The sequence below is a fragment of the Arachis hypogaea genome, chromosome 8 (assembly GCF_003086295.3).
Source record: "Arachis hypogaea cultivar Tifrunner chromosome 8, arahy.Tifrunner.gnm2.J5K5, whole genome shotgun sequence".
In the NCBI taxonomy this organism is placed as follows: Eukaryota; Viridiplantae; Streptophyta; class Magnoliopsida; order Fabales; family Fabaceae; genus Arachis; species Arachis hypogaea.
The window spans coordinates 38,016,032-38,041,084 of NC_092043.1; the positions used below are offsets into that span (position 1 = coordinate 38,016,032).

The 25,053-nt window shown below is 31.5% G+C and overlaps 1 protein-coding gene and 1 non-coding gene across 2 annotated transcripts; one reads left to right on the forward strand and one right to left on the reverse strand.

Annotated features, from left to right (window-relative positions):
• The first annotated feature begins 303 nt into the window (after positions 1 to 303).
• LOC112708505 (small nucleolar RNA R71) lies at positions 304 to 411 on the forward strand. The gene has a single exon (XR_003156358.1). It is a non-coding gene; the product is annotated as a small nucleolar RNA R71 (small nucleolar RNA).
• Positions 412 to 20,372: 19,961 nt separating this feature from the next.
• Positions 20,373 to 23,536, reverse strand: LOC112707332 (uncharacterized). Its single transcript, XM_025759018.3, has 5 exons — positions 23,375 to 23,536; positions 21,847 to 21,917; positions 21,524 to 21,609; positions 21,319 to 21,409; positions 20,373 to 20,660 (listed from the first exon to the last, which is right to left on the reverse strand). The coding sequence occupies exons 3-5, from the start codon at positions 21,595 to 21,597 to the stop codon at positions 20,397 to 20,399; spliced, it is 429 nt and encodes a 142-aa protein (XP_025614803.1). The 5' UTR covers positions 21,598 to 21,609; positions 21,847 to 21,917; positions 23,375 to 23,536; the 3' UTR covers positions 20,373 to 20,396.
• Positions 23,537 to 25,053: the final 1,517 nt, after the last annotated feature.

Genomic DNA, 25,053 nt, shown 5'->3' on the forward strand with positions numbered 1-25,053 from the left:
ATTTTGCATTCCAGACAGACTTTGAGAAATCATATTGACTTGTTGAGTCAATATTTTATTCTGAGCCAATATGGCATTCAGAGTGTCAATCTCAAGAATTCCTTTCTTCTGACTAGTCCCATTGTTCACAGGATTTCTTTCAGAAGTGTACATGAATTGGTTATTTGCAACCATTTCAATCAGTTCTTGAGCTTCAGTAGGCGTCTTCTTCAGATGAAGAGATCCTCCTGCAGAGCTATCCAAAGACATCTTGGATAGTTCAGAGAGACCATCATAGAAAATACCTATGATGCTCCATTCAGAAAGCATATCAGAAGGACACTTTCTGATTAATTGTTTGTATCTTTCCCAAGCTTCATAGAGGGATTCTCCTTCCTTCTGTCTGAAGGTTTGGACTTCCACTCTAAGCTTACTCAATTTTTGAGGTGGAAAGAACTTTGCCAAGAAGGCATTGACTAGCTTTTCCCAAGAGTCCAGGCTTTCTTTAGGTTGAGAGTCCAACCATGTTCTAGCTCTGTCTCTTACAGCAAAAGGGAATAGCATAAGTCTGTAGACCTCAGGGTCAACCCCATTAGTCTTGGCAGTGTCACAGATTTGCAAGAACTCAGCTAAGAACTGATGAGGATCTTCCAATGGAAGTCCATGGAACTTGCAATTCTGTTGCATTAGAGAAACTAATTGAGGCTTAAGCTCAAAGTTGTTTGCTCCAATGGCAGGGATAGAGATGCTTCTCCCATAGAAATCGGGAGTAGGTGCAGTAAAGTCACCCAGCACCTTCCTTGCATTGTTGGCATTATTGTTTTCGGCTGCCATGTGTTCTTCTTCTTTGAAGAATTCGGTCAGGTCCTCTAAAGAGAGTTGTGCTTTGGCTTCTCTTAGCTTTCTCTTCAAGGTCCTTTCAGGTTCAGGATCAGCCTCAACAAGAATGCCTTTGTCTTTGCTCCTGCTCATATGAAAGAGAAGAGAACAAGAAATTGTGGAATCCTCTATGTCACAGTATAGAGATTCCTTAAAGTGTCAGAGGAAAAGAAGAGTAGAAGACAGAAGTAGAAAATTCGAACTTATCAAAGAAGATGGAGTTCGAATTTTGCATTAAGGGATAGTGTTAGTCCATAAATAGAAGGGTGTGAGAAGGAGGGAAGTAATTTTCGAAAATTAAGTAAAAGATTTTGAAAACATTTTTGAAAACACTACTTGATTTTCGAAAATGAAAGTGGAAAAGAAATCAAGTGATTTTTGAAAAAGATTTTAAAATTAGAAATCACAAGATTTGATTGAAAACTATTTTGAAAAAGATGTGGTTAAGAAAATATGATTAGTTTTTAAAAGATGTGATTGAGAAGATATGATTTGAAAAACATTTAAAAAAAAAGATTTGATTTTGAAAATTAAAAACTTGACTAACAAGAAAAGATATGATTCAAACATTAAACCTTCCTCAACAGAAAAGGCAACATGCTTGAAGTGTTGAATCAAATTATTAATTGATAGTAAGTATCTTTGAAAATGGAAAGAAATTGATTTTGAAAACACATGATTGAAAAGATATGATTTGAAAAAGATTTGATTTTGAAAAACTTTGAAAACCTGAAAAAAAAATTGCATTGAAAAACAGAATCTTCCTTCTTGTGCCATCCTGGTGTTAAACGCCCAGAATGGTGCACATTCTGGCGTTTAACGCCCAAAACTATACCCTTTTGGGCGTTAAACGCCCAACCAGGTACCCTGGCTGGCGTTTAAACGCTAGTCTGTCCTTCTTCACTGGGCGTTTTGAACGCCCAGCTTTTCTGTGTAATTCCTCTGCTGTATGTTCTGAATCTTTAATTTCTCTGTAGTATTGACTTGAGAAGACACAAATAAAAAATATTTTTGGATTTTTAATAATAAGGAAAAATCAAAATGCAACAAGAGTCAAATAACTATGCATGCAAGACACCAAACTTAGCAGTTTGTATACTACTGACACTAATGAGAATGCATATGAGACACATAAAACACTCAAGTCAAGAGAATTCAAAGATCAGAGTAAGAAATCATCAAGAATTATTTGAAGATCCTTAAGAACACATGAATGGATGCATGCAATTGACACCAAACTTAAGATGAGACACTAGACTCAAACAAGAAATTTTTGGATTTTATGATTTTTTTTATTTTTTTGTGTTTTTTGAAAATTAAGTGGAAAAAGATATCAAAATTCTTAATGAGAATCCCAGGAATCATGCAATGTTAGTCTAAAGCTTCAGTCTAAAGGAATTAGACATGGTCAGCCAAGCTTCAGCAGAATATTGCATTCAAGAGCTAAATTGATGAAGATCAATCAGCTTTGGTGATGATAAGAACATCACCTTGAAACACTAGAATTCATTCCTAAGAACTCTGAAGAAAAAATACCTAATCTAAGCAACAAGATGAACCGTCAGTTGTCCAAACTCAACAATCCCCGGCAACGGCGCCAAAAACTTGGTGCACGAAATTGTGATCAATACTTTTCACAACTCAAATAATCCCCGGTAATGAATCCAAAAACTTGGTGTTCAATACCATGGCATAAACACAACTTCGCACAACTAACCAGCAAGTGTACTGGGTCGTCCAAGTAATAAACCTTACGCGAGTAAGGGTCGATCCCACAGAGATTGTTGGTATGAAGCAAGCTATGGTCATCTTGTAAATCTTAGTCAGGAAAACTCAAATGGATATGGTGATGGACGCATAAAAACATAAAGATAAAGATAGAGGTACTTATGTAATTCATTGGTAGGAACTTCAGATAAGCGCATGAAGATGCCTTCCCTTCCATCTCTCTGCTTTCCTACTGTCTTCATCCAATCCTTCTTACTCCTTTCCATGGCAAGCTTATGCAAGGGTTTCACCGTTGTCAGTAGCTACCTCCCATCCTCTCAGTGAAAATGTTCATATGCTCTGTCACAGCATGGCTAATCATCTGTCGGTTCTCGGTCAGGCCGGAATAGAATCCAGCGATTCTTTTGCGTCTGTCACTAACGCCCCGCCTGCTAGGAGTTTGAAGCACGTCACAGTCATTCAATCATTGAATCCTACTCAGAATACCACAGACAAGGTTAGACCTTCCGGATTCTCTTGAATGCCGCCATCAGTTCTAGCCTATACCACGAAGACTCTGATCTCACGGAATGGTTGGCTCGGTTGTCAGGCGAGCACTCGGTTGTCAGGCGATCAACCATGCATCGTGCAATCAGGAATCCAAGAGATATTCACCCAATCGAAGGTAGAACGGAGGTGGTTGTCAGTCACACGTTCATAGGTGAGAATGATGATGAGTGTCACGGATCATCACATTCATCAAGTTGAAGAACAAGTGATATCTTAGAACAAGAACAAGCGGAATTGAATGGAAGAACAATAGTAATTGCATTAATACTCGAGGTACAGCAGAGCTCCACACCTTAATCTATGGTGTGTAGAAACTCCACCATTGAAAATACATAAGAACAAGGTCTAGGCATGGCCATGAGGCCAGCCTCCCAATGATCTAAGATAGCATAACAATGAAGATAGCTACCCCTCGATGTCTCAATACAACAGTAAAAGGTCCTACTTATAGAAAACTAGTAGCCTAAGGTTTACAGAAATGAGTAAATGACATAAAAATCCACTTCCGGGCCCACTTGGTGTGTGCTTGGGCTGAGCAATGAAGAATTTTCGTGCAGAGACCTCTCTTGGAGTTAAACGCCAGCTTTTATGCCAGTTTGGGCGTTTAACTCCTATTTTGGTGCCAGTTCCAGCGTTTAACGCTGGGATTTCTGAGGGTGACTTTGAACGCCGGTTTGGGCCATCAAATCTTGGGCAAAGTATGAACTATCATATATTTCTGGAAAGCCCAGGATGTCTACTTTCCAACGCAGTTGAGAGCGCGCCAATTGGGCTTCTGTAGCTCCAGAAAATCCGCTTCGAGTGCAGGGAGGTCAGAATCCAACAGCATCTGCAGTCCTTTTCAGTCTCTGAATCAGATTTTTGCTCAAGTCCCTCAATTTCAGCCAGAAAATACCTGAAATCACAGAAAAACACACAAACTCATAGTAAAGTCCAGAAAAGTGAATTTTAACTAAAAACTAATAAAAATATACTAAAAACTAACTAGATCATACTAAAAACATACTAAAAACAGTGCCAAAAAGCGTACAAATTATCCGCTCATCAGGAGCCCTCCCTGGACTGAGTGTGTGTGACAGTGTGAGAGGCGCTCTGGAGTCTGGAATGCTGGATCTGGGTACGCGAGGATGGAATTAGGGCTTGCTGAGTGCCTTAGTGAACAAAACGGCGACGTTTGGTTGCCTTTTCACAAAACCGGTCGGGTCATGGTTCGGTTCGACCGACCGGTTCACCGGTTCAACTACGATTTTTGGAATCTACGGTTTTGGTATTTGACCGAATCGCTTTTCTCAGCGGTTCACGATTCAACCGGTTCGACCGGCCGGTTCGAACCGGTTTTCAGAACCTTGGGTATCACCTAATGTATCACATTAGTAAATTTTGACACCATTAACAAAGAAAATGACGAAAAGATTAACATGACTAATTAAAAATATTTAAATAATAAATTTGATTAATAAAATCTTTCAATGACCAATTTAGAGATCGAATGATCTTTTAGAGACTAATTTGATCATTTACTCATGTACAAAATATTGCGTACATATAAAAAATTAATTATTAAATTAACTACAATATATTTGTATCTAAATGTTCATAATATTTAATTTATTTTTAACATGTATTTTATATTTTAATATATATTCATAAATAATTAATTTAATAATTAATTTTTCTATACCTAAGATTAGTTTGAATGAGTTTTTTTATTTATTTTTATGTTTATAAAAATATTTTTTTTAATAGACAAATATTATTTTATATTTGAATAGAATTTTTAAGTATTAAAAATACTTTTTACTTCGATTTTTTTAAAAGTAAAATATTGTTGATTTTTAGTAGAAAACAAATAATTTATTTTTTAATATTTTTTTAAATGTATCCAAATGTATTTAAAATTTAATAAAAATATTTTATTTTTGATAAAAAATCTTTTTTCACTTAAATATCCTAATCTAAACTAACAAGTAGTATTGTTATAAAATCACTCACTATAAAAGTTTAAGTTCGTAAGAGAATGTAATATGAGTGATTATATCTCTAATACTATTCCTCAAACAAAGTCTTTTTTAAATTAGCTTAACTTTTACATAGATATTCTTTTTTTCTTTTTATTTGCCTTATTCTTTGATTTTATATTGATAGGAGAAAACAACATTTAAAATGACAACACTATCTAAATATGTGGGTACCCATCCCGCCTCTAATCACTCGGATGGATAATTATTCGTTCCAATATATATATATATTGTGTGTGTCAGATAATTAGTAAAATAATTAATAATATTACATTATTTTTAAATTTTTACTTTAAATTTATATTATATATGTGATGATGGTTATATAAATTTTAATATTTAATTTTATTTGTTAAATTTTAATAATTATAGGGACGAACACCTGTGCGGGCGAGTTAGCTATAGGGTTTAATTTTTTATTATCCGTGGTTGAAGCAGAGCGAATTCTATGTGGTTATTCTAAAGAGGATGAGGTAGGATAGGGCAAAAATCTGCCTCTACCCTCCTGAAGCAAGAACATTTTTTTGAATTTATTTGATTTTTGTATAATTTTTTTATTTGTTTTATGTTTTTTTTTTTTGAGTAAAGGTTCTCAAGTAAGCTGTGAAGGGAGTTGAATTAAGAAACTACTTTTAACGCTTAATAAAATAAATTATATAGTACACTATAATCAAGATATTATTTTCTTTTTTATTTTGTTCTGTAAACGCAGAACAGAACGAAAATGAAAGTTACAGAATTTAAGAATGAAGAAGAATAACACCACGATATATTCTGATTCAGCCATGAAGTGCAATGTAACTTATGTCTGATTTTCACCATATCAACGGTATAATTTTTCACTATAATTAATAAGGATTACAATTACCAATTTTAAAAAATTCACACTCTTATAAATCACTTAAATTATCCAAAACTTAATAACTCACTTATTAAATGCTAACCCAACTTAGTTAAAAAGAACTAAATGTACTCTAAACTCAACACACTTTCAAAGTCAAATTTTTAAACAAAAAATTAAATGATTTTTGTGTGCATTACTCTCTCTACCTTTTGTATCTTTTAAGCTTAAATTTAGATAAAAAATATGAATAAACTCGAATAATAAAAAAGCAAATGTTGTGTGTATATGATCAGATTATACTCTAATGGTTGCCTTCTTTTGATGAATTCTTCATATATAGAGCTAACATCTTTTTTCAATGTTAGAATAATTTTTATTTTGATCAAGCTAGTTGATACACCTTTAATATTGTAGTCATTTGGTGTTGAAGAGAAAATCCATTATGTGCTAATTAGTTTGAATTATGGATTGTTTGATTATAATTTTTTATTCTTGCCAATCTATTAATACTTACAAGACTCATAAAAAAGATAAATATAATAAAAAATTATTAATTATGTTTGTCATCACAAGATAATTAATTAATATTTGACTCAATATAAAATTTACTAAAGATTGAATTTTAAATTTTTTGAACATAAAATTTGGTACTATATCATAAAATTATTCATTTTAAAAATTTAAACTGATAAAAAAAAATAACACAACGGTTATATATCTAACAAATGATTATATATGTAGTAGTTTTCGCCAATTCTAATCTATAGCTTTAATTTGTCTTATATTCGAACATTTTCCTTTGGAATTCGGCAACCTTAGGGATCATTATAATTTATAAATGTAAGTCGCTGGTGGTAGTAAGTTTTACACTATAAAAATTAAGAGTTAAATGGCAAGTCAAAATTAAAATCTTAAAAGGAAAGGAAAACCGCACCAAATTAAATCATATCATACATTACATACCTGTAACATATGATTCGTTCATATGTTAAATCTCATAAACTGTGAATTGCAAAACTTTAACTACCAATACCATCATTATCCACAAATGAAAAGAACGGCAACTCTGCAATATCAATGTGGAATTCAAACATATCATTGTACCACCAAACTGAGTACTAGTGAAGATGCTAAAGATGGCAAGAAACGTTGGGACCATTATGTTTTTGGCCCCATTGTGCTTTCATTCCATAATCTGAATGCCAAAATTAAATTCCCATATGCTACATAACATTTAATTCCTTTTGGTACAAATCCCATATATGCCCTACAAGTATCAACTTGGCCTATTTCAAGTTGCAACTATATGTTAGTGTTTTTATTATTATTATTATTATTATCACAATAGAAGAGGCAATTTTGCAAAAACAAACAAATAAATATCTAATATAAGTTTAAATTTTATGTACCATTAATATAAAAATATTTATATATAATATATATATTATTCAATTAGCAAAAAAAAATCATTTATATACTCATAAAAATTATAAATACTGACAAAATTATTCATAAAAAAATAATTTTATATTTATTAAAAATAAATTTCATTTAATAAAAATAACCAAACATTACATTTTTGTTGATTTCATTAAAAAAATTATCCAATTTTCCAAAATTACCCGGATCATTTCCTACTCCGCCACTGCCACCTTCACGCTTTAATTCCTTTCTTCCCCTTCAAAACAAAACATCTCAGGACACAATAAACTCAAATTTTGCTACCTAAAACTCTCATGATGAAACAATAGTATGAAATAAGAATAGCTCCTCACCAACATTAAGGGTGTGTGTGGTTGGGAAAATGATAAGATGGAAATATTGTATTCTTATATTTAATTCAAAGTTTAAAATATTAATTTTAAATAAGTTTGATTTTAGAGAATAAAATATCATCCCTTCAATTTTTATTTTTACCCTAAATATATTTGATTCTCATCATTCTCATGAAAATAAAATCTGAATAACAAAGTAATATTTGAATTGCATACCCCCTAAGATTCAATTTCTGTAAGAAACTTCCTGAAGTTGCAACATCTCTAGTACGTTCAAAGACACCAACTCCCTAGTTTCCCTTCACATCCTATCATAAACCCAAATCCAATTCCACTTCTCATCCACACCACAACAACTCTAACCTCACTTTCTTCAGCAATCACTCTAATTCCTCCTTTTGCTCTTGTTCTACCACAGGATTACCAAAACCAAGTTGCCAAATTTGCAATTTCACATCGAAAACAACCATGGCTAGCAACCATAAGCTACGTACGAGATCAGAGGAACACCTAAAGTAAATTCTTTTCAGCGTTGCTTAGTCTGAACACTCGAAGAAACCAATAACAGCATAGAATAGAAAAAAAAAATAGCCTTTATTCTCTTTCTATCTTTTTTTAGTTTTCTTTAAAAGTTTGGGACTTTGGTTTTGAAGTTTGCAAAAATTAAATAGAGAGAAGTGGTGAGGAGTAGTGGTGGTGGGTTGGGGAGGAACGGTGTTAGTTGATAATGAAGATGATAAGAATGATTTGATAGTAAAAGAGGAGGGTACGAAGGTGATGGCAATGGAGGTAGAGATGATTAAGATAATTTGAGAAATTTAAATAATTTTTTGTTAAATAAAATTTATTTTTTATAGATATAAAATGATTTTTTTATGAATAATTTTATTTGTATTTATAAATTAAATTTTATAGATAAAAATAATTATTTTTTTAAATAATTACTTTTTAGATTCAATTACATGACATGTTTATTTGAAATAATATATATAATTAGATAATAAAATATTAAGAGATTAAAAATAGTCATAATTTATTTATTCTTTAATTATTTTCACTAACTTTAGCCATAATAATTGTATAATTTTGTATCCAATAAATATATAATAAGATAATACATATATAATTATAATTATAATTTTATATATATATATATATATTAAAAACTATCGATTTCAAATTATCAGGAGGACCATAAAAATAACTTCTATTTTTATTAAGGATAAAAATATTCCTCAAATATTTAAAAACATTATAAAAAAATCAATTATAAAGAGAAGTCTTTTTCCGTTAATAGAATTGATTAAGGTGATAAAGAAAGATGTTAATATACCAATATTATTATTCAATTTTCAAATTAAAAACTCTAATTTTCTTAATTAATTGATATAGAAAGACTATTTTTTTTTTTCGGTGAACTAAAACCATAGCTCTCACAACCTCCTCTATTTTTCGTTCCTCCTAAATCCTCCTTCTTGTAACCCACCTTACCACCTCTCTTCTCCTACTTTACCACCACCTCTACACACAACCTAAAATTTCTAATTTCATCCCCATTAACTCTAAAATTTTTTATTTCATTCCTAAAACTTTGTCAACAATCTAATAAAGAAATAGAAATTTGTGACATTATTTCTAAAATTACTTCTTATCATTATTTTTCCTTCTCTATCTTCCTCATCATTACTTTTCCTTTTCTGCATCAATCTATTAACGACGAAGCACAAAACAAAAAAAATATGACTTGACTCAAAAAGGAAAAGGAAAAAAGACGGCGGCCAGGCACGGACCTACATGGAACCATGGGGGGGCACTTGCCCCCACTCTCATTTAATTTTTTTAAACAAAAAAAAATATATACATATATAATATGCCCCCATTTTAAATTTTAAATGATCCCATTACAAATAAATTAAACTAATTATTTAAAACCTTGAATCCATTTTATCTTGCTATCATTTTGATTATGAGTTAACCTAATTAAATTTAGTCTTCTCTCATTCTCAAATCCTAGTCGTCACTCATTTATTCTCTTAAACTCTCTTCTTAGTTTCATATTTTCAACATTTTTTTTCTATTCCTTGTTTAGTGGTCATCTTGTCTTCATCAACAGGTAAATTTTAAATTCTCTATTTTGTTTTATACAGCTCTCTATGATTTTATGTTTTTTTTCAATTTTATTGTTTCTCTTTTCATATTTTCGATTGCAAATTTTAATTCAAACAATTATAGTTTAGGTATTAATCTATTTTTATATTCTCTTCATGAATTTATATATTTTATTTTATTTTTGATTTAGTGATCCTTATTATTTATTTGTTTATCTTTCATTCTATTCTATTATATATAATTATGTTGCATATAAATTTCTAAAGTGAATCGATCAATTTACTAATTTAGAATATATATTTTTTATTTTTAGAAATAATAATGGAAAAATATTTTAAAAGAAAGCTACCACTAGAATCTGAAGTCACTTCATTAGTCTCTTCTAATAAAAAAAAGTTTTTAAAATTCAATGTAAAAAGTTTCATAGTTGATCCTGAACAACGACCCAAAATTTTAAATTATGATATAAATGACAGAGATGAAATTAGACAAATTTATTTGTGAAAAGATCATTGTCAACCAAGAGAATATAATTTTCTACAAACATATTTTGGGACTTTTTTTGGTAAATTTAATGCTGATTGGTTTGATGAATTTAGCAATTAATTGGAATATAGTATTTCATAAGATGCTGTTTTTTATCTCTATTATTATCTTATGAAATCTGATAGTGCGAGTAGTAATGCTTTTATAAAAGAGCTCTTTTTAAATTTAAATTAATATATCTTTTGATAATAATGTGAATTATTTTTGCCCCCTTACCATAAATTTTCTGGGTCCGTCACTGACGGCGGCAAAGGAGAATGATGCTGCTGACCGTCAATGAAACCGGCAAAGAGAGAAGAGAGGGTGAACAAAACAAAAAAGAGAGATGTGACGAGCATACTAGGGGGAAGTTGTTCCTAGCGCCGTCGCTGTTTAGGGGTGTTCATAGATTGGATCCAATCCGCATATTCGCGGTATTTATCCAAATCCAATCAAAAAATTGCGGATATAGATCCGATCCGTAAGGTTATCGGATCGGATCCGATCCGCACATTAATAGGATCGGATTGCGAATTTTGTGTAGGTATTCGTATATCCGATCTACATATCCGTGTATTCGCAAAAATAAAAAAATAAATAAGTAAATATTTTTTATATTTTATTTCAACTAATAATTATCATATATGTTATTGTTGTAAAATAAAAGATATACTAAATATAAAATAAAGATGTATAAATAAAAGACTCTAATTTTAATATAATTAGCTCAATAATAATTCATATATATATTTACTAATATTATATGAAGTAATGTGTATATAAGTGAGAGAGATATATATATTATAATAAGAGAGAGATATTACTCAAAGAAAGAAAGAGAATTATTATTGTGTACTTATTGCTGTGTGTTTTACTTAGAGGCAAAAGCCTCTATTTATAAGCATATAGGAAAGTAGTTTTTCAAACTACGTTAAATGAGATTCTCCTTAAAACCCTAAGCCTTGTGGGAAAATGGGCATCCACCAAGGCTATCTTATCACAACACTCCCTCTTGGATGACCATTTAGGATTATGCCTCGTTAAAACCTTACTAAAGAAAAATTCAGTGGAAAAAAAACCTTAGTAAAGGAAAAAGAGTACAATATCCTTTGTGATGGGGACTGCCTCATTAAAAACCTTGTCAAGAAAAATCCAATTGAAAAAAAACCTGACCAAGGAAAAAAGAGTATAGTCTCCCCCTTTTGCCGACATCATTTAATGTCTCGAAATCGGTGCATCCCAATCTCATGTACCAATCTTTCAAAGGAGGATTTTGGGAGTGACTTTGTAAATAAATCTGCCAGATTGTCACTTGAGCAGATCTGTTGGACATCAATTGTCCCTTGATTTTGAAGATCATGAGTGAAGAAGAATTTGGGAGAAATATGCTTTGTTCTATCACCTTTAATGTATCCGCCTTTAAGTTGAGTAATGCATGCTGTATTATCTTCAAACAGGACAGTTGGAGCTATCTTATGATCAATCAGTCCACATGATGACAGGATATATTGGATCAAACTTCAGAGCCAAAAACACTCGCGACTTGCTTCATGAATCGCTAGTATTTCAGCATGATTAGAGGAGGTTGCTGCTATCGTCTGTTTCGTGGACCTCCATGATATAGTTGTACCACCATATGTGAACAGGTATCCTGTTTGAGATCTCTCTTTGTGTGGATCAGACAAGTATCTGGCATCTGCATAGCCAACTAGTTGTGACTTGGATCCGTAGGGATAAAACAATCCCATATCAACCGTTCCATGATGATATCGAAAGATTTGCTTGATTCCACTCCAATGTCTTTTGGTTGGAGAGAAACTATACCTTGCTAGTAAATTCACAGCAAATGATATATCGGGTCTTGTATTATTAGCAAGATACATTAGCGCTCCAATGGCACTAAGATATGGTACTTCAGGACCAATGATATCTTCATTCTCTTCTTTAGGATGGAATTGATCCTTCTCCACATCCAAAGATCTTACGATCATTGGGGTACTCAAGGGATGTGACTTATCCATATAAAATCTCTTCAAGATCTTTTCTGTGTATGTTGTTTGATGAATAAAGATCCCATTTTTTATATGCTCGATCTGCAGGTCGAGACAAAATTTAGTCATTCCAAAATCTTTCATCTCAAACTCTTCTTTTAGAGTTTTTATAATTGTTGGAATTTCTTCAGGAGTTCCAATGATATTTAAATCATCAACGTACACAGCAATTATAATGAATCCAGATGCAGTTTTCTTTATGAAAACACACGGGCATATATCATCATTCTTGAAACCGTTTTTGGCCAGATACTCTGTAAGACGATTATACCACATTCGTCCAGATTGCTTTAGACCATATAAAGATCTTTGCAATTTGACTGAGTATAACCCTTGCGAATATTCATTAGGTGGTTTAGATATCTTTAGTCATTCAAGAACTTTCATGTAGATATCCTGATCTAATGAGCCGTATAAGTAGGCTGTTACCACATCCATTAAATGCATATGTAATTTATGATATGCAGATAAACTGACCAAATAACGCAATGTTATCCAATCCACTACAGGAGAATACGTTTCTTCATAATCTATATCGGGCCTTTGTGAAAAACCTTGTGCCACAAGTCGGGCTTTATAGCGCACAACTTTATTTTTCTCATTTCGTTTTCTCACAAATACCCACTTATATCCAACAGGTTTTACATCTTCTGGTGTACGTACTACAGGTCCAAAGACTTCACGTTTAGCAAGTGAGTCTAACTTAGCCTCCATAGCTTCTTTCCATTTTGGCCAATCATTCCTTTGTCGACATTCTTCGACTGATCTTGGCTCAAGATCCTTACTTTCATGTATGATATTTAATGCCACATTATATGCAAATATTTCATTGACAATTGTCTTATTTCGGCTCCATTTCTCTCCTGTAAAGACATAATTTATCGAGATCTCATCATTTTCATAATTTTCAGATACCTGAATGTCTTCTGGCGTTATATCAAAATTTTGGACAACGGCAGGTGTCTTTACTATGTCTTTTTCAACAGGAATATTATTTACCTCTTTTCTCTTTCGAGGATTTTTGTCTTTGGAACCGACAGGCCTGCCACGCTTCTGGCGTGTATTTGCTTTGGTGGCAATTTGTCCAACTGGGACATCAATTCGAATTGGGCATTTTTCGCTGGTATATAAGATTTGGTTATCCTCTTTGTATCAGAAAATGCATCAAGCAATTCATTTGCTATTCTTTGTAAATGTATAATCCTTTGAACTTCTAGTTCACATTGCCCTGATCGAGGATCTAAATGCATTAACGATGATGCATTCCAATTAAGTTCCTTTTCAGAAAGCTTATTCTCTTCCCCTAATGTTGAAAATTTTGATTCATTAAAATGACAATCCACAAACCGGATTTTAAATACATCTCCAGTTTGTATCTCAAGATACTTCACTATAGAGGGAGAATCATATCTAACATATATTCCCAATTTTCTTTGGGCTCCCATTTTGGTGCGATTAGGTGGTGCAATGGGAACATATATCGCACATCCAAATATTTTTAAATGGGAAATATTTGGCTGCTGGCCAAAAGCTAATTGCATAGGAGAGAACTGATGATAACTCGTTGGTCTCAAACGAATAAGTGCTGCGGCATGTAAAACAGCATGCCCCCAAACCAAGGTTGGGAGATTTGTTCTCATAAGTAAGGGTCTAGCAATTAATTGGAGGTGTTTAATAAGTGATTCTGCTAACCCATTTTGTGTGTGAACATAAGCTACTGGATGTTCAACACTTATTCCATTAGCCATACAATAAGAATCAAAAGCTTAGGAAGTAAATTCACCAGCATTATCAAGATGAATTACTTTAATTGGATTTTCTGAAAATTGTGCTTTTAATCGAATAATTTGAGCTAGTAATCTCGCAAACGCCAGGTTGCGAGAAGATAATAAGCACACATATGACCATCTCGAAGATGCGTCTATTAGGACCATAAAATATCTAAAAGATCCACATGGTGGATGAATAGGTCCACATATATCACCTTGAATCCTTTCCAGGAATTTAGGGGACTCAAATCCAATCTTTACTGGTGATGGCCTTAAAATTAACTTTCCCTGAGAACATGCAGCACAACAAAATTCACTAGTTTTAAGAATCTTCTGGTTCTTTAGTGAATGTCCATGAGAGTTTTCAATAATTCTTCTTATCATGGTTGTTCCCGAATGACCCAATCGGTCGTGCCAAGTTATGAATTTATTTGGGCTAGTAAGCTTTTGGTTTACAGTAGCATGTGATTCAATTGCACTAATTTTGGTATAATACAACTCAGATGAAAGAGAGTGTAATTTTTCTAATATAACTTTCTTATTTGAATCATGAGTTATGATACATAAATACTCATGATTTTCTTCATTCATAGTCTCAATATGATATCCATTTCGACGAATATCTTTAAAGCTCAACAAGTTTCTTCGAGACTTGGTAGACAACAGTGCATTATTTATTATGAATTTTGTTCCTCCGGGAAACAAAATTATAGCTCTTCCGGAGCCTTCAATCACATTGCCTGAGCCAATTATAGTATTAACACATTCTTCTTTTGGCACAAGATGTGTAAAATATATATCACTTTTGAGAATAGTGTGCGAACTTGCACTATCCGTAAGGCATATATCTTCATTACATATCCTTGCCATTCTCTTCAAAGACAAATAATAATAAAATGAGTAGTATGCATAGTTAAATTGAATACTTGATCGGAATTATTTTTCTAAGAAATATTATACATAAAAATAATGTGATATACTAAAATTTTATTTTGAAACATGACACATTTAATAATTTCAAAATTCATAAACATTAATATTTCATTATTTATATACATCATATTTGAAACTTAAATACATAGAAAATAAAACTTAACAATAAGTTCTTTACATTATTTATTTACATGAATGCTTAACAATCTTACACAATAAACTATTCCATCATTGATCAAATGACCAATATTTTCTTTAGGATTCTCAAAGAAATCAGATACATCATAATGAGTGGTGGAATTTTCAGCATCATTTGAAACAAAATTCGACTCTTTTCCTTTGTCGTCCTTTTTCAAAGATGCCTGGTAAAGATCGACTAGATGCCTTGGGGTACGACAGGTACGTGACCAATGTGCCCTTTCCACCACAACGAAAACACTTATCCTCTGTTGATTTATTCTACCCGATATTTCTTTCTTTATCCCACTTCTGGTGAGATCCTTTCTTTTGAATATAATTCCTTTTCCTTCTATAATTTTTCTTGTTATTAAAAACTTGCCATTTACCTCTTCTGGGGTAATGATTTGCCACATTTACTTCAGAAAATGGGGCGGCGCCAGCTGGGCGCGCTTCATGATTCTTTAAAAGCAACTCATTGTTTCGTTCAGCAACAAGAAGGCAAGAAATTAACTCAGAATATTTTTTAAACCCTTTTTCTCGATATTGCTGCTGCAGGAGCACATTCGAGGCATGGAAGGTTGAGAAAGTTTTCTCCAACATATCATGATCAGTTATCTTTTCCCCACATAATTTCATTCGTGAGGTGATTCGAAATATTGCAGAATTATATTCATTTATAGATTTAAAATCTTGTAGACGCAAGTGCGTCCATTCATATCGAGTTTGAGGAAGTATCACCGTTTTCTGATGATTATACCTTTCTCCAAGGTCTTTCCAAAGATCTGCAGGATCTTTTAATGTGAGATATTCATTTTTCAATCTTTCGTCAAGATGACGATGAAGAAAAATCATGACTTTGGCTTTATCCTTCTGGGATCCATTATTTTCAGCCTTATTGGTATCTCCAATATCCATTAAATCAAGATGAATTTCAGCATCTAATATCCATGATAAATAATTATTTCTAGATACATCAAGAGCATTGAATTCAAGATGAGAGAGTTTTGACATAATGAAAATTTGTTACCTGAGTCTTTCTAAAATTTAATCAGAGTCCCGTACTGATAACGTGTTGTAAAATAAAAGATATACTAAATATAAAATAAAGATGTATAAATAGAAGACTCTAATTTTAATATAATTAGTTCAATAATAATTCATATATATATTTACTAATATTATATGAAGTAATGTGTATATAATTATATATATAAGTGAGAGAGATATATATATTATAATAAGAGAGAGATATTACTCAAAGGAAGAGAGAGAATTATTATTGTGTGCTTATTGCTGTGTGTTTTACTCAGAAGCAAAAGTCTCTATTTATAAGCATATAGGAAAGTAGTTTTTCAAACTACATTAAATAAGATTCTCTTTGAAATCCTAAGCCTTGTGGGAAAATGGGCATCCACCAAGGCTATCTTATCACAACAGTTATATTATTTTAATTTATTATTTAAGAAAATTATGTTTAATATTATTTTAAGAGTAAACATATTTAAAAGAATAGAAAAAATAAATTTTATTGATATTTTTTAATAAAAATAAGTTTTTAAAAATATTTTTATGTTTTGCGGATATATATCCGATATCCGATCCGATCGAATCAGATCGGATCCAAACTTAAAAACTGTAAATATTGAATCTGGTCCAATCTGATAATTTTTGTGCAGATCGAATCGAAATTTTGATCCTATCTAATCCGATTCGGTCCGCGTTCACCACGCTGTTGCACTTGCCGTTGTTAACTTGTTATTGCCACCGTCAGAACGAGTCAAGGTCTCACCTTTTTTTTATTTCTTCACCACTTGAACTTGGAATTCCTATGCTCCACTATCATTGCTAATAGTGATGGTGGCAAAAATGGTATCTCCTTGCAGAAAAAGCTTTTGTTGAAACAATTAGTGAAAAAAATTATTAATAGAGAATAAATGGTTCTACAGTTTTAGAGAGAAAAAGAGAGAAAAAGAGAATATGTTTTAAATTATAATTTTAAATTTAGAAATATTCAAAATCTAACGGAATTAAGTAAGTAATGGCTGTTATATTGGTATTTTTGTTTATCACATCAGTTTGTTTTGTTAATGAAAAAATATTATTTTTACTGTTAAATATTTTTGTAGTTTTTTTAATATTTAAAAAATATTTTTGTTGTTAATAAAAATAAGAGTCATTTATGTCAATATTTTGATAATTCAAACATAGAATTGATAGTTTATCCATATACATATATGTTCTTTTTTTGGGTCATATATGATTATATGTATATGTTTATTTAGACCACCGCATTGGCACTTTGGTCTTTGAGTCCTGTTGTTGCTATCGAGAATTGTGAACACTTTTAGGCCTTTGGATTCAGCTAATGATGAAGAGCCTCAACAATAAGGCCCATTTGCATTTATTATTAGGTATTATTTTGTTGGACTTGTTATTAGTGTGACTTGGAAACTTGGTTGGTGGAGTGTGCAGCGTATAATGCCTATGGTGGTGGCTGTGACTCCCATAAATAATGATATTATCATGGAATGTTCGCACAGAGGCCCATTTTTTGTATCTGGTTTTTAGCCCTCTATGCTTGTCCTTCGCCTTTGTTGGATCAACACATGAATATTATGGTATTTTAGATTAGTCTAATAGTCCACTCAAACAAATATCAGAATTTGAACACTATCTTTTATATGTAGTAATTTATAAGTTATTGGCCAATAATAAATTTTTAAATAAAATTTTAATTTGGGATAGATTAATTATTAATTTATCGGGTTGAAAAATATCGTGGACAATTAAAAAAAATATAATATTGTATTAGTTTGATTTTTTTAAAGATAAAATATTATTTTGATCTCAACATTTGGAGTAAATTCTGTTTTAGTTTCTAACATTATAATCGTCCTATTTTTATTTCAAAACATTTAAAATAACATTAATATTATTCCATCATCAAATTTTCATTAACAATTAACAGAATTAATGTAATGTTAATAACTTTTTTGTTAAAGTTATGTTTATCCAACCTCCTTTTTTTACTTTTATCCTTTTAACAAGTCTAATTCTCATTCTCCTATTTTATTCTTCTTTTTTATTTTACATTATTAAGTTCTCCAAGAGAAATTAAAAAAAAAGAGTAAAAAATAGAATTTAAACAAACATAGTTTAATAAGAATATTATTAATAGTATATTAATTTTATTAAGTATTAATAAAAAATTTAATAATAAAATAATATCAATATTATTTTAAACGTTTTAAAATAAAAATAAAATAATTAAAATATTAAAAATTAAAATAATCATGCCAAATATTGAGACTAAAATAATATTTTATTTTTCTTTAATTGAATTCAATCCAATTGATAAGCGTGTAAATAAGACCAGAAACAAAATTATAAAAATATAAATATCTCTATTAATATATATCGTGATAAATATGATATTTATTTTATTTATAAAAATCTAGTAGATCTATCTATATCTTGCATTTTGGAAGATCTCCATATAACACAAATATTATTATTATACATTATAAGAGTAATATGTCAAATTGACTCTTCACATGGAAAAAAAGAATCATCAAATTAGAAACCAATTTGTTTTATACTAATTTGTCTGTACAAAAATGGTTCAAGACTATTTTGATACGTTTTTATCGTAAATTTTAGAAGGTTAAAATTAATAATATTTTTATAATTTTTTGAATGTTTAAGAATGTTTTAGATAATTTTGTAATATTTTAAAATATTTTAAAAAATTTTAAAATATTCTAAAAAATTTTAAAAAAAATTTGGATGGTCATAGAGGATTATAAAAAAGTGTGGATGTCTATAAAAATATGAAGAGTAGTATAGAATAATCTAAAAATATTTAGAAAAATGTGATAGGATAGATATTTGTAGTGAAAGTTCTGGATGCTCAATCTAGACCGTTGATTAGATTTAATTCTAACCATCCATTGAAGAGGTGAATGACTATAAATAAGGGTAAAAGTTAGAGCTTGTGTGTGTGAGTTATTTGTAACAAATACTTGAGTAATAAAGTGTTCTTTCTACTAAAACTTTATTTCTCTTGTATTCTCTTGTGTTCTTAACTTTCTTGCAAGTATTGAGGGTTAGGCTGATTTGGTCTTAACTCAAGGAGTTGAGTAAGTCTGAGTGCCGGTACGGTAGCATTGGAGTGTGTCCAAGGCCGTGACAATTTGGCATCAGAGCAATATTGGAGAGAGAGAGCACAAGTGGTTTATAGGTATGACTTCTAGTGTAACAATGGAGCATGTTGAGTCTCAAAGGAGAGTGGATGCTATTCCTTCTCAATAGGGAGGTAAGAAGACCCGTTCTTCAAGTGAGCCTTGAGGTAAGGGCTCTAACTTTTTAGAAAAGAGAGTTTTTACATTGGAGAATATTCTATCTACTATGGATAAGCACTTCCAAAAGATAGAACACAACAAGGAGAATCTCTAGCACTACAACAAATTCGGGCTAAAGCAACCCTTTAAAAACGTTGCCTATAATAAGGAAAAATGTTGCCTTTGATCAAAGGCAACACTTTCCGACAAAACGCAACGCTTTTTGGGGGGTTGGCTATACGGCCGTTACCTTTGGTCTAAGGCAACGCTTTTGTGTATCAAAGGGAACCCTTTTTATGGCAACCTTCAAAAAGCGTTGCATTTTCTACAAAAAAAGCAACCCCTCATAAGGGTTGCCTTAGAGGACCCAAACACAACGCTTTAGACAAGACTTTATGACAACACTTTTTACGAGTTGTATTTTCTAATACATAAAGCAACACTTGTCCAGGTTTTTTTAAATTGCCTTCTTCGTATACCTAAAGCAACACTTATCCAAAAATTTTTTTAAGTTGCCTTTTTCATAGACCTAAAACAACACTTACCTAAGTTTATATGCAGTTGTCTTTTTCTAATACCGAAAGCAACACCTTATTGAGTTTTTGTTAGATTCTCTTTTTTTATATCTAAAGCAATATATTTTTTTACCTTTGTTAATGACAATTGAAGGATATATAGCACACACTAATAATATTTAAATATTTAAATTCAATTTATTCAATATAGGGAGAATAGGCTAATAATATATATTGCATGTATATAGAAAGGTGTTCCAAGTACCAATGAACATATTTGCTGCATTACCAAGTCAAATAAAAATTTAACATAAGCAAATAAAATACATGTTTTTCTCATGATGAACTTGAACAAAAAAAATAGTTCATTTGAAACCAAAAGGACTTTGTGCTTCACTGTTGTGCCAAGAATCGCCTTTATCTCTTCAGAAAACCTCATCCAACTATAAGCAAGTTGTAGCCAAATCTAAACGGACAAAAAAAATATAGTCAAAACATCAGCTTAACAATAACAAGTATACTCAAGTGTTACAATAATTTAGCACACATATACCTAATCATGATTCGGTATATGAGTCAATAGAGATTGGTCCAGATTCTTAAAATATTAACATGTTTAAGAAAAATATGAATACATTTATTAAATATCCCTCTAATAAGGAAACTAAGAAATCCTCGAAGATTATAGGATATAAAATAGAGGATTTCCATCTATTTTGTACTGGGGTGTAAATTGTTTATAGTTTAGTGGGAAGGCTCCATGTATGTGATTTGTCTAATAGTTTAATGGATGGCAGTTCACAGCCGCTTGTTTACAGTGTCACCACAAATGGATGCCTCAGTAACATAAAAGAAATCAAAAGAAAACTCTTAGGAGAGACAATCACTGTTGAAGAGCCAAGAAATGGTTAAGTTCTCCAATCTATATACTTTGTGTACACAAACATCCACTATAGTACGAAACTTATTTTTACCTTTTCAAAAACTATGGCCATAAAGATCTACTGAGCTATAATTCTAAAATTTCTCCAACCGTTCAGTTTTGGTTTTTCTCCTTATCCTATTCAGTAATCAGTACTATGTATGTAAGTATGTTAAATGAAAGTAGTAAATTTTAGACAAACCTCGAGTTCAAATGGCATTGATGGCCCTCCGTTACAGTTCTTGGGGTTCAACCTGGGCAACAATGACTCCAGAAAAGCTTGCCCTCCTTTACTAGTAAATATCAACAGAGGCAGAAGTTTGGCTTTAGTCCACTCAAATAACTTTATCCATGAAATGATGACAGTGATGTAACCATAATGTATTAATTTGGAATTAAGACATTACCGATTATATTCAAATATAAGTACACAATCTTTCATTGCTATTGCTTGAAGGGAGCCCAGATTTAGAAGTATCATATGCTCATAAACCTAATTCAAGACAAAGAAGCTGAAAATTAATTGATATAAAAGGCAAGTTCTATAAGGCTACCATCCTTGATTATTTGATAAAAGCAGACAATGCAGCAAAGCCATGTAAACTTTACAAATTATAACATCATGGAGGACAGAGCACTCCGTGACATCTTCATGAAACTTGAATGGTTGCATAAACATACACCACGAAGTATTACTAAATAGTGAGGATGCAAACAAAAGAAACTATACCAGCAAAGAGGGTACCAAATTCGTCGAAAACAAAGATGGATCCACACTTCGAATGTCCCGAGGATGAAGACCTGAACCATCATTAAAGAAAACAAAGCGATCACAAATAAATAAAAATAAAATAATATCCTAAGGAGATATTGGTACAAAGCCTTTCTTTGACTCTTCAAATCCAAAAACAGAATAAAATGCAAGTGAAAAGTTCCATCAAGAAGAGGACTAAATAAAAAAGAATTAATTAGCAAAATTAGATCACCAAAACTTTCTTTCAGTAGTATCCTAAGGAGGTTTAGTACTCCTAAGTATAACAATTAAACCTTGTCCCTCCGAATTATAAACCTTGTTTGACAACGCTATAAACTAAATCTCTTTCAAGGTTCATTCAATTTCGTTTAGAATTATTCGTCTAATTCTCAGATTTTGGTAAGGAAAAAAATTAAATTAAAAAAAACTAAAACTCAAATAAAATTATAGTAAATAAATAAAGTTGAGGAGAAATAAAAAGTAATAGAGTAGAGAATTCTAAACTTTTAAATGAAGAAAATTATTAAAGAACTTGTTCAAACATAAAATGGTGTCTCAACAAAATAGTTTCCTCAGCATAACATGATACTTTCAAGCACAACATGATAGCTAACTCAAATAAATACAGAGTTTTATAAACTTATTTTCTAACATCTATAAAGGTAAAGTACTCCCTTAAACAAAAAATAAATAAAAATAATGAATTCAATTTTTTGCTCGACTCTAGAAACATAACAATAAGAAAATGATACTATGGCATCTAAATTATATTCCTTTCAATGAGTCAAGCATACAATTACATAACCCTACTGAGCCTCAAATCTCATGGTCTTCACACATAAAAGTATACAGAAAATTTGTCAATCAACTCCCAAAATTATATGAATGCAAAATAAAAAATGCAGAACATATAATCAAGAGTGTATCCAATTGAGACAAGAGCATTAACTAGGTTCTGATTTTTTTTTAAGTACTCTATTGCAGTAATAAATAATGGTAATAGTCTAATAGAACAATAAAAATAATGTAAATCAATGCTGATTATGATTTTTATCCAAATAATAATTTAGATGAAGCGTGAGAATATCCTATCAAAACAAGACAAGATAGAATGGATTTTATATTTTAATTACCATAAGAATATGAACGCCTGTGTAAAGAAACTTCAAAATTATTCTGACATTCTGTGCTATTTAATCCTAAATATTCTCTCTGATTAGCAATTCTTTGTGTGTTGCCATATACAGCAAGATTGTTTACAATGTTTGCGAAGGCTTTTAGCATCTCAGTTCAATAATCTCTATATCACTCTATATTATTATTTTTATTTGCTCTTATATATAAATAACAAACTTTTATACACAACAATAATAATCTGTAGAACAGCAAAATCACAAACCAGCAAATCAGAGACCAGAAAAATAATTTACTAATAAAAAATTATAATCTAACTAAACTGTAATGAATTAATTCAAAGAACATCAAAATCAGTTTTCTCAAATACCTGGAAACGGAGGAACAGAGGAAGAACAAGGAGAAGAGAAGGGAGAGGGGTTTCTCGCGATTGAGGACCGCGCCGTCACCGTACGTGGAGGAGTACACCGCGATTGAGCACTGTTGTCACCGTTAGGAAGGAGAGAAAGTGTCTGTGAGTTGTTGCAGTGGCTATGTTAGGGCTTGTGGAGAGCACCGCACCATCGCCGGTCGAGGATAGCAGCGCGCCGTCATCATACGTGGAGGAGTGCACCGGCAATTGAACGTTTCTGACCTGCTGTCGCCGTTAGGAAGGGGAGAAAGGGTACGGTGGGTGCGTCCGTTGCAGGGGAGAAAGGCTTAGGGCTCGTGTCTGTGTGTTGGTGAAATGAACCTCTGAAGCACATTTATATTTTTGTGTTTAAGTTATTTTTTATTGAAAAAATAATTGGTGGGAATATAATTAAAAAAATTTTTTTTATTTTTAACAAAAATTAATTTTAGGCAACTTTTTTTAAATGTTATTTGTTTAATTTTTTGACAACTCTTATAAAATGTTGTATTTTTATTTAAAAATGTTGTCTTAAAGTTTTTATTTTGTAACATTTTGTAAATGTTGTTTTGGATATCAAAGACAATTCTTTTTATGGATAGTTAAAAATTTTGTTATTTTTGCCTTACTCAAAAGCAATTCGTAAAAAATGTTGTCTTTGCCTATTTAAGACAACTTTTGTTAAATGTTGCTTCGAATAAGGGTTACCTTAGGCCAAAAATGTTGTAGTGTAGATTCGTGTGTTGGGAGAACTAAATGCTTTTAAAGAAATCATGGTCCAAATATAAGAGAAGTTTGAGAATTATTTGAAACTATTTGAGAAGGTTTGAGTTTGATTTGAGGAGGCGAGATCTCCGACCAACTATTATAAGGGAGACGACAATGATTAATCTCCCAAAGTCAAAGGAGTTCAAGGGCGTGAGGGACGCTCGAGAGGTGGAGAACTTATGGAAAATTGAGAGGTACTTCGAAGGTCAATGGGTGGTTGAAGAAGCAATAAATGTACGCATTGCACTTCTCTACTTTTCTGATAATGCTACTTTGTGGTGGAGAAAAAAATGAGTAGACATAAAAAATGGTACTTGTAACATAACCACATGAGAAGATTTTAAAAGAAAGTTAAAAAGATAATTCTTCCCTTAAAATGTGGTCTATGAAGTAAGAAAGAAGTTGAGGGAGTTGAAACACAAGAGTATGATTAGCAACTACATAAAAAAGTTCACTATTCTCACGCTTCAAATTTTCAACTTAGCATCAGAGGATGCAATGTTCTTCTTCATTGATGGACTCCAAACTTGGCCAAAGCAAGAATTACAAAGAAAAAATATTAAGGATGTCGATGAAGCCATTTTGATGGCCAAATCACTCACTGAGTATCATCGAGGAGATTCTGAACCCAAGTATTCCTTCAAGCCTAGCTCTACTAAAAGTGGGAGAGACAAGGGAAAGAGTTTCTCAACCAACAAGAAAGGGAAGTACTCTTCAAAGAAAGAGTACGAGGAAAAGAAGAAGGCCTTCGTGCTAAAAGGATAATGCTTCGTGTGCAAAGAATCACACCAAATGAAGGACTATCCCAAGTTAGGGACTTTGGTATCCATCGCCGAAGAATGAGAGACTAAATCGTAGGTGACTGAATGTGTTGGATCTGTCCAACTGAT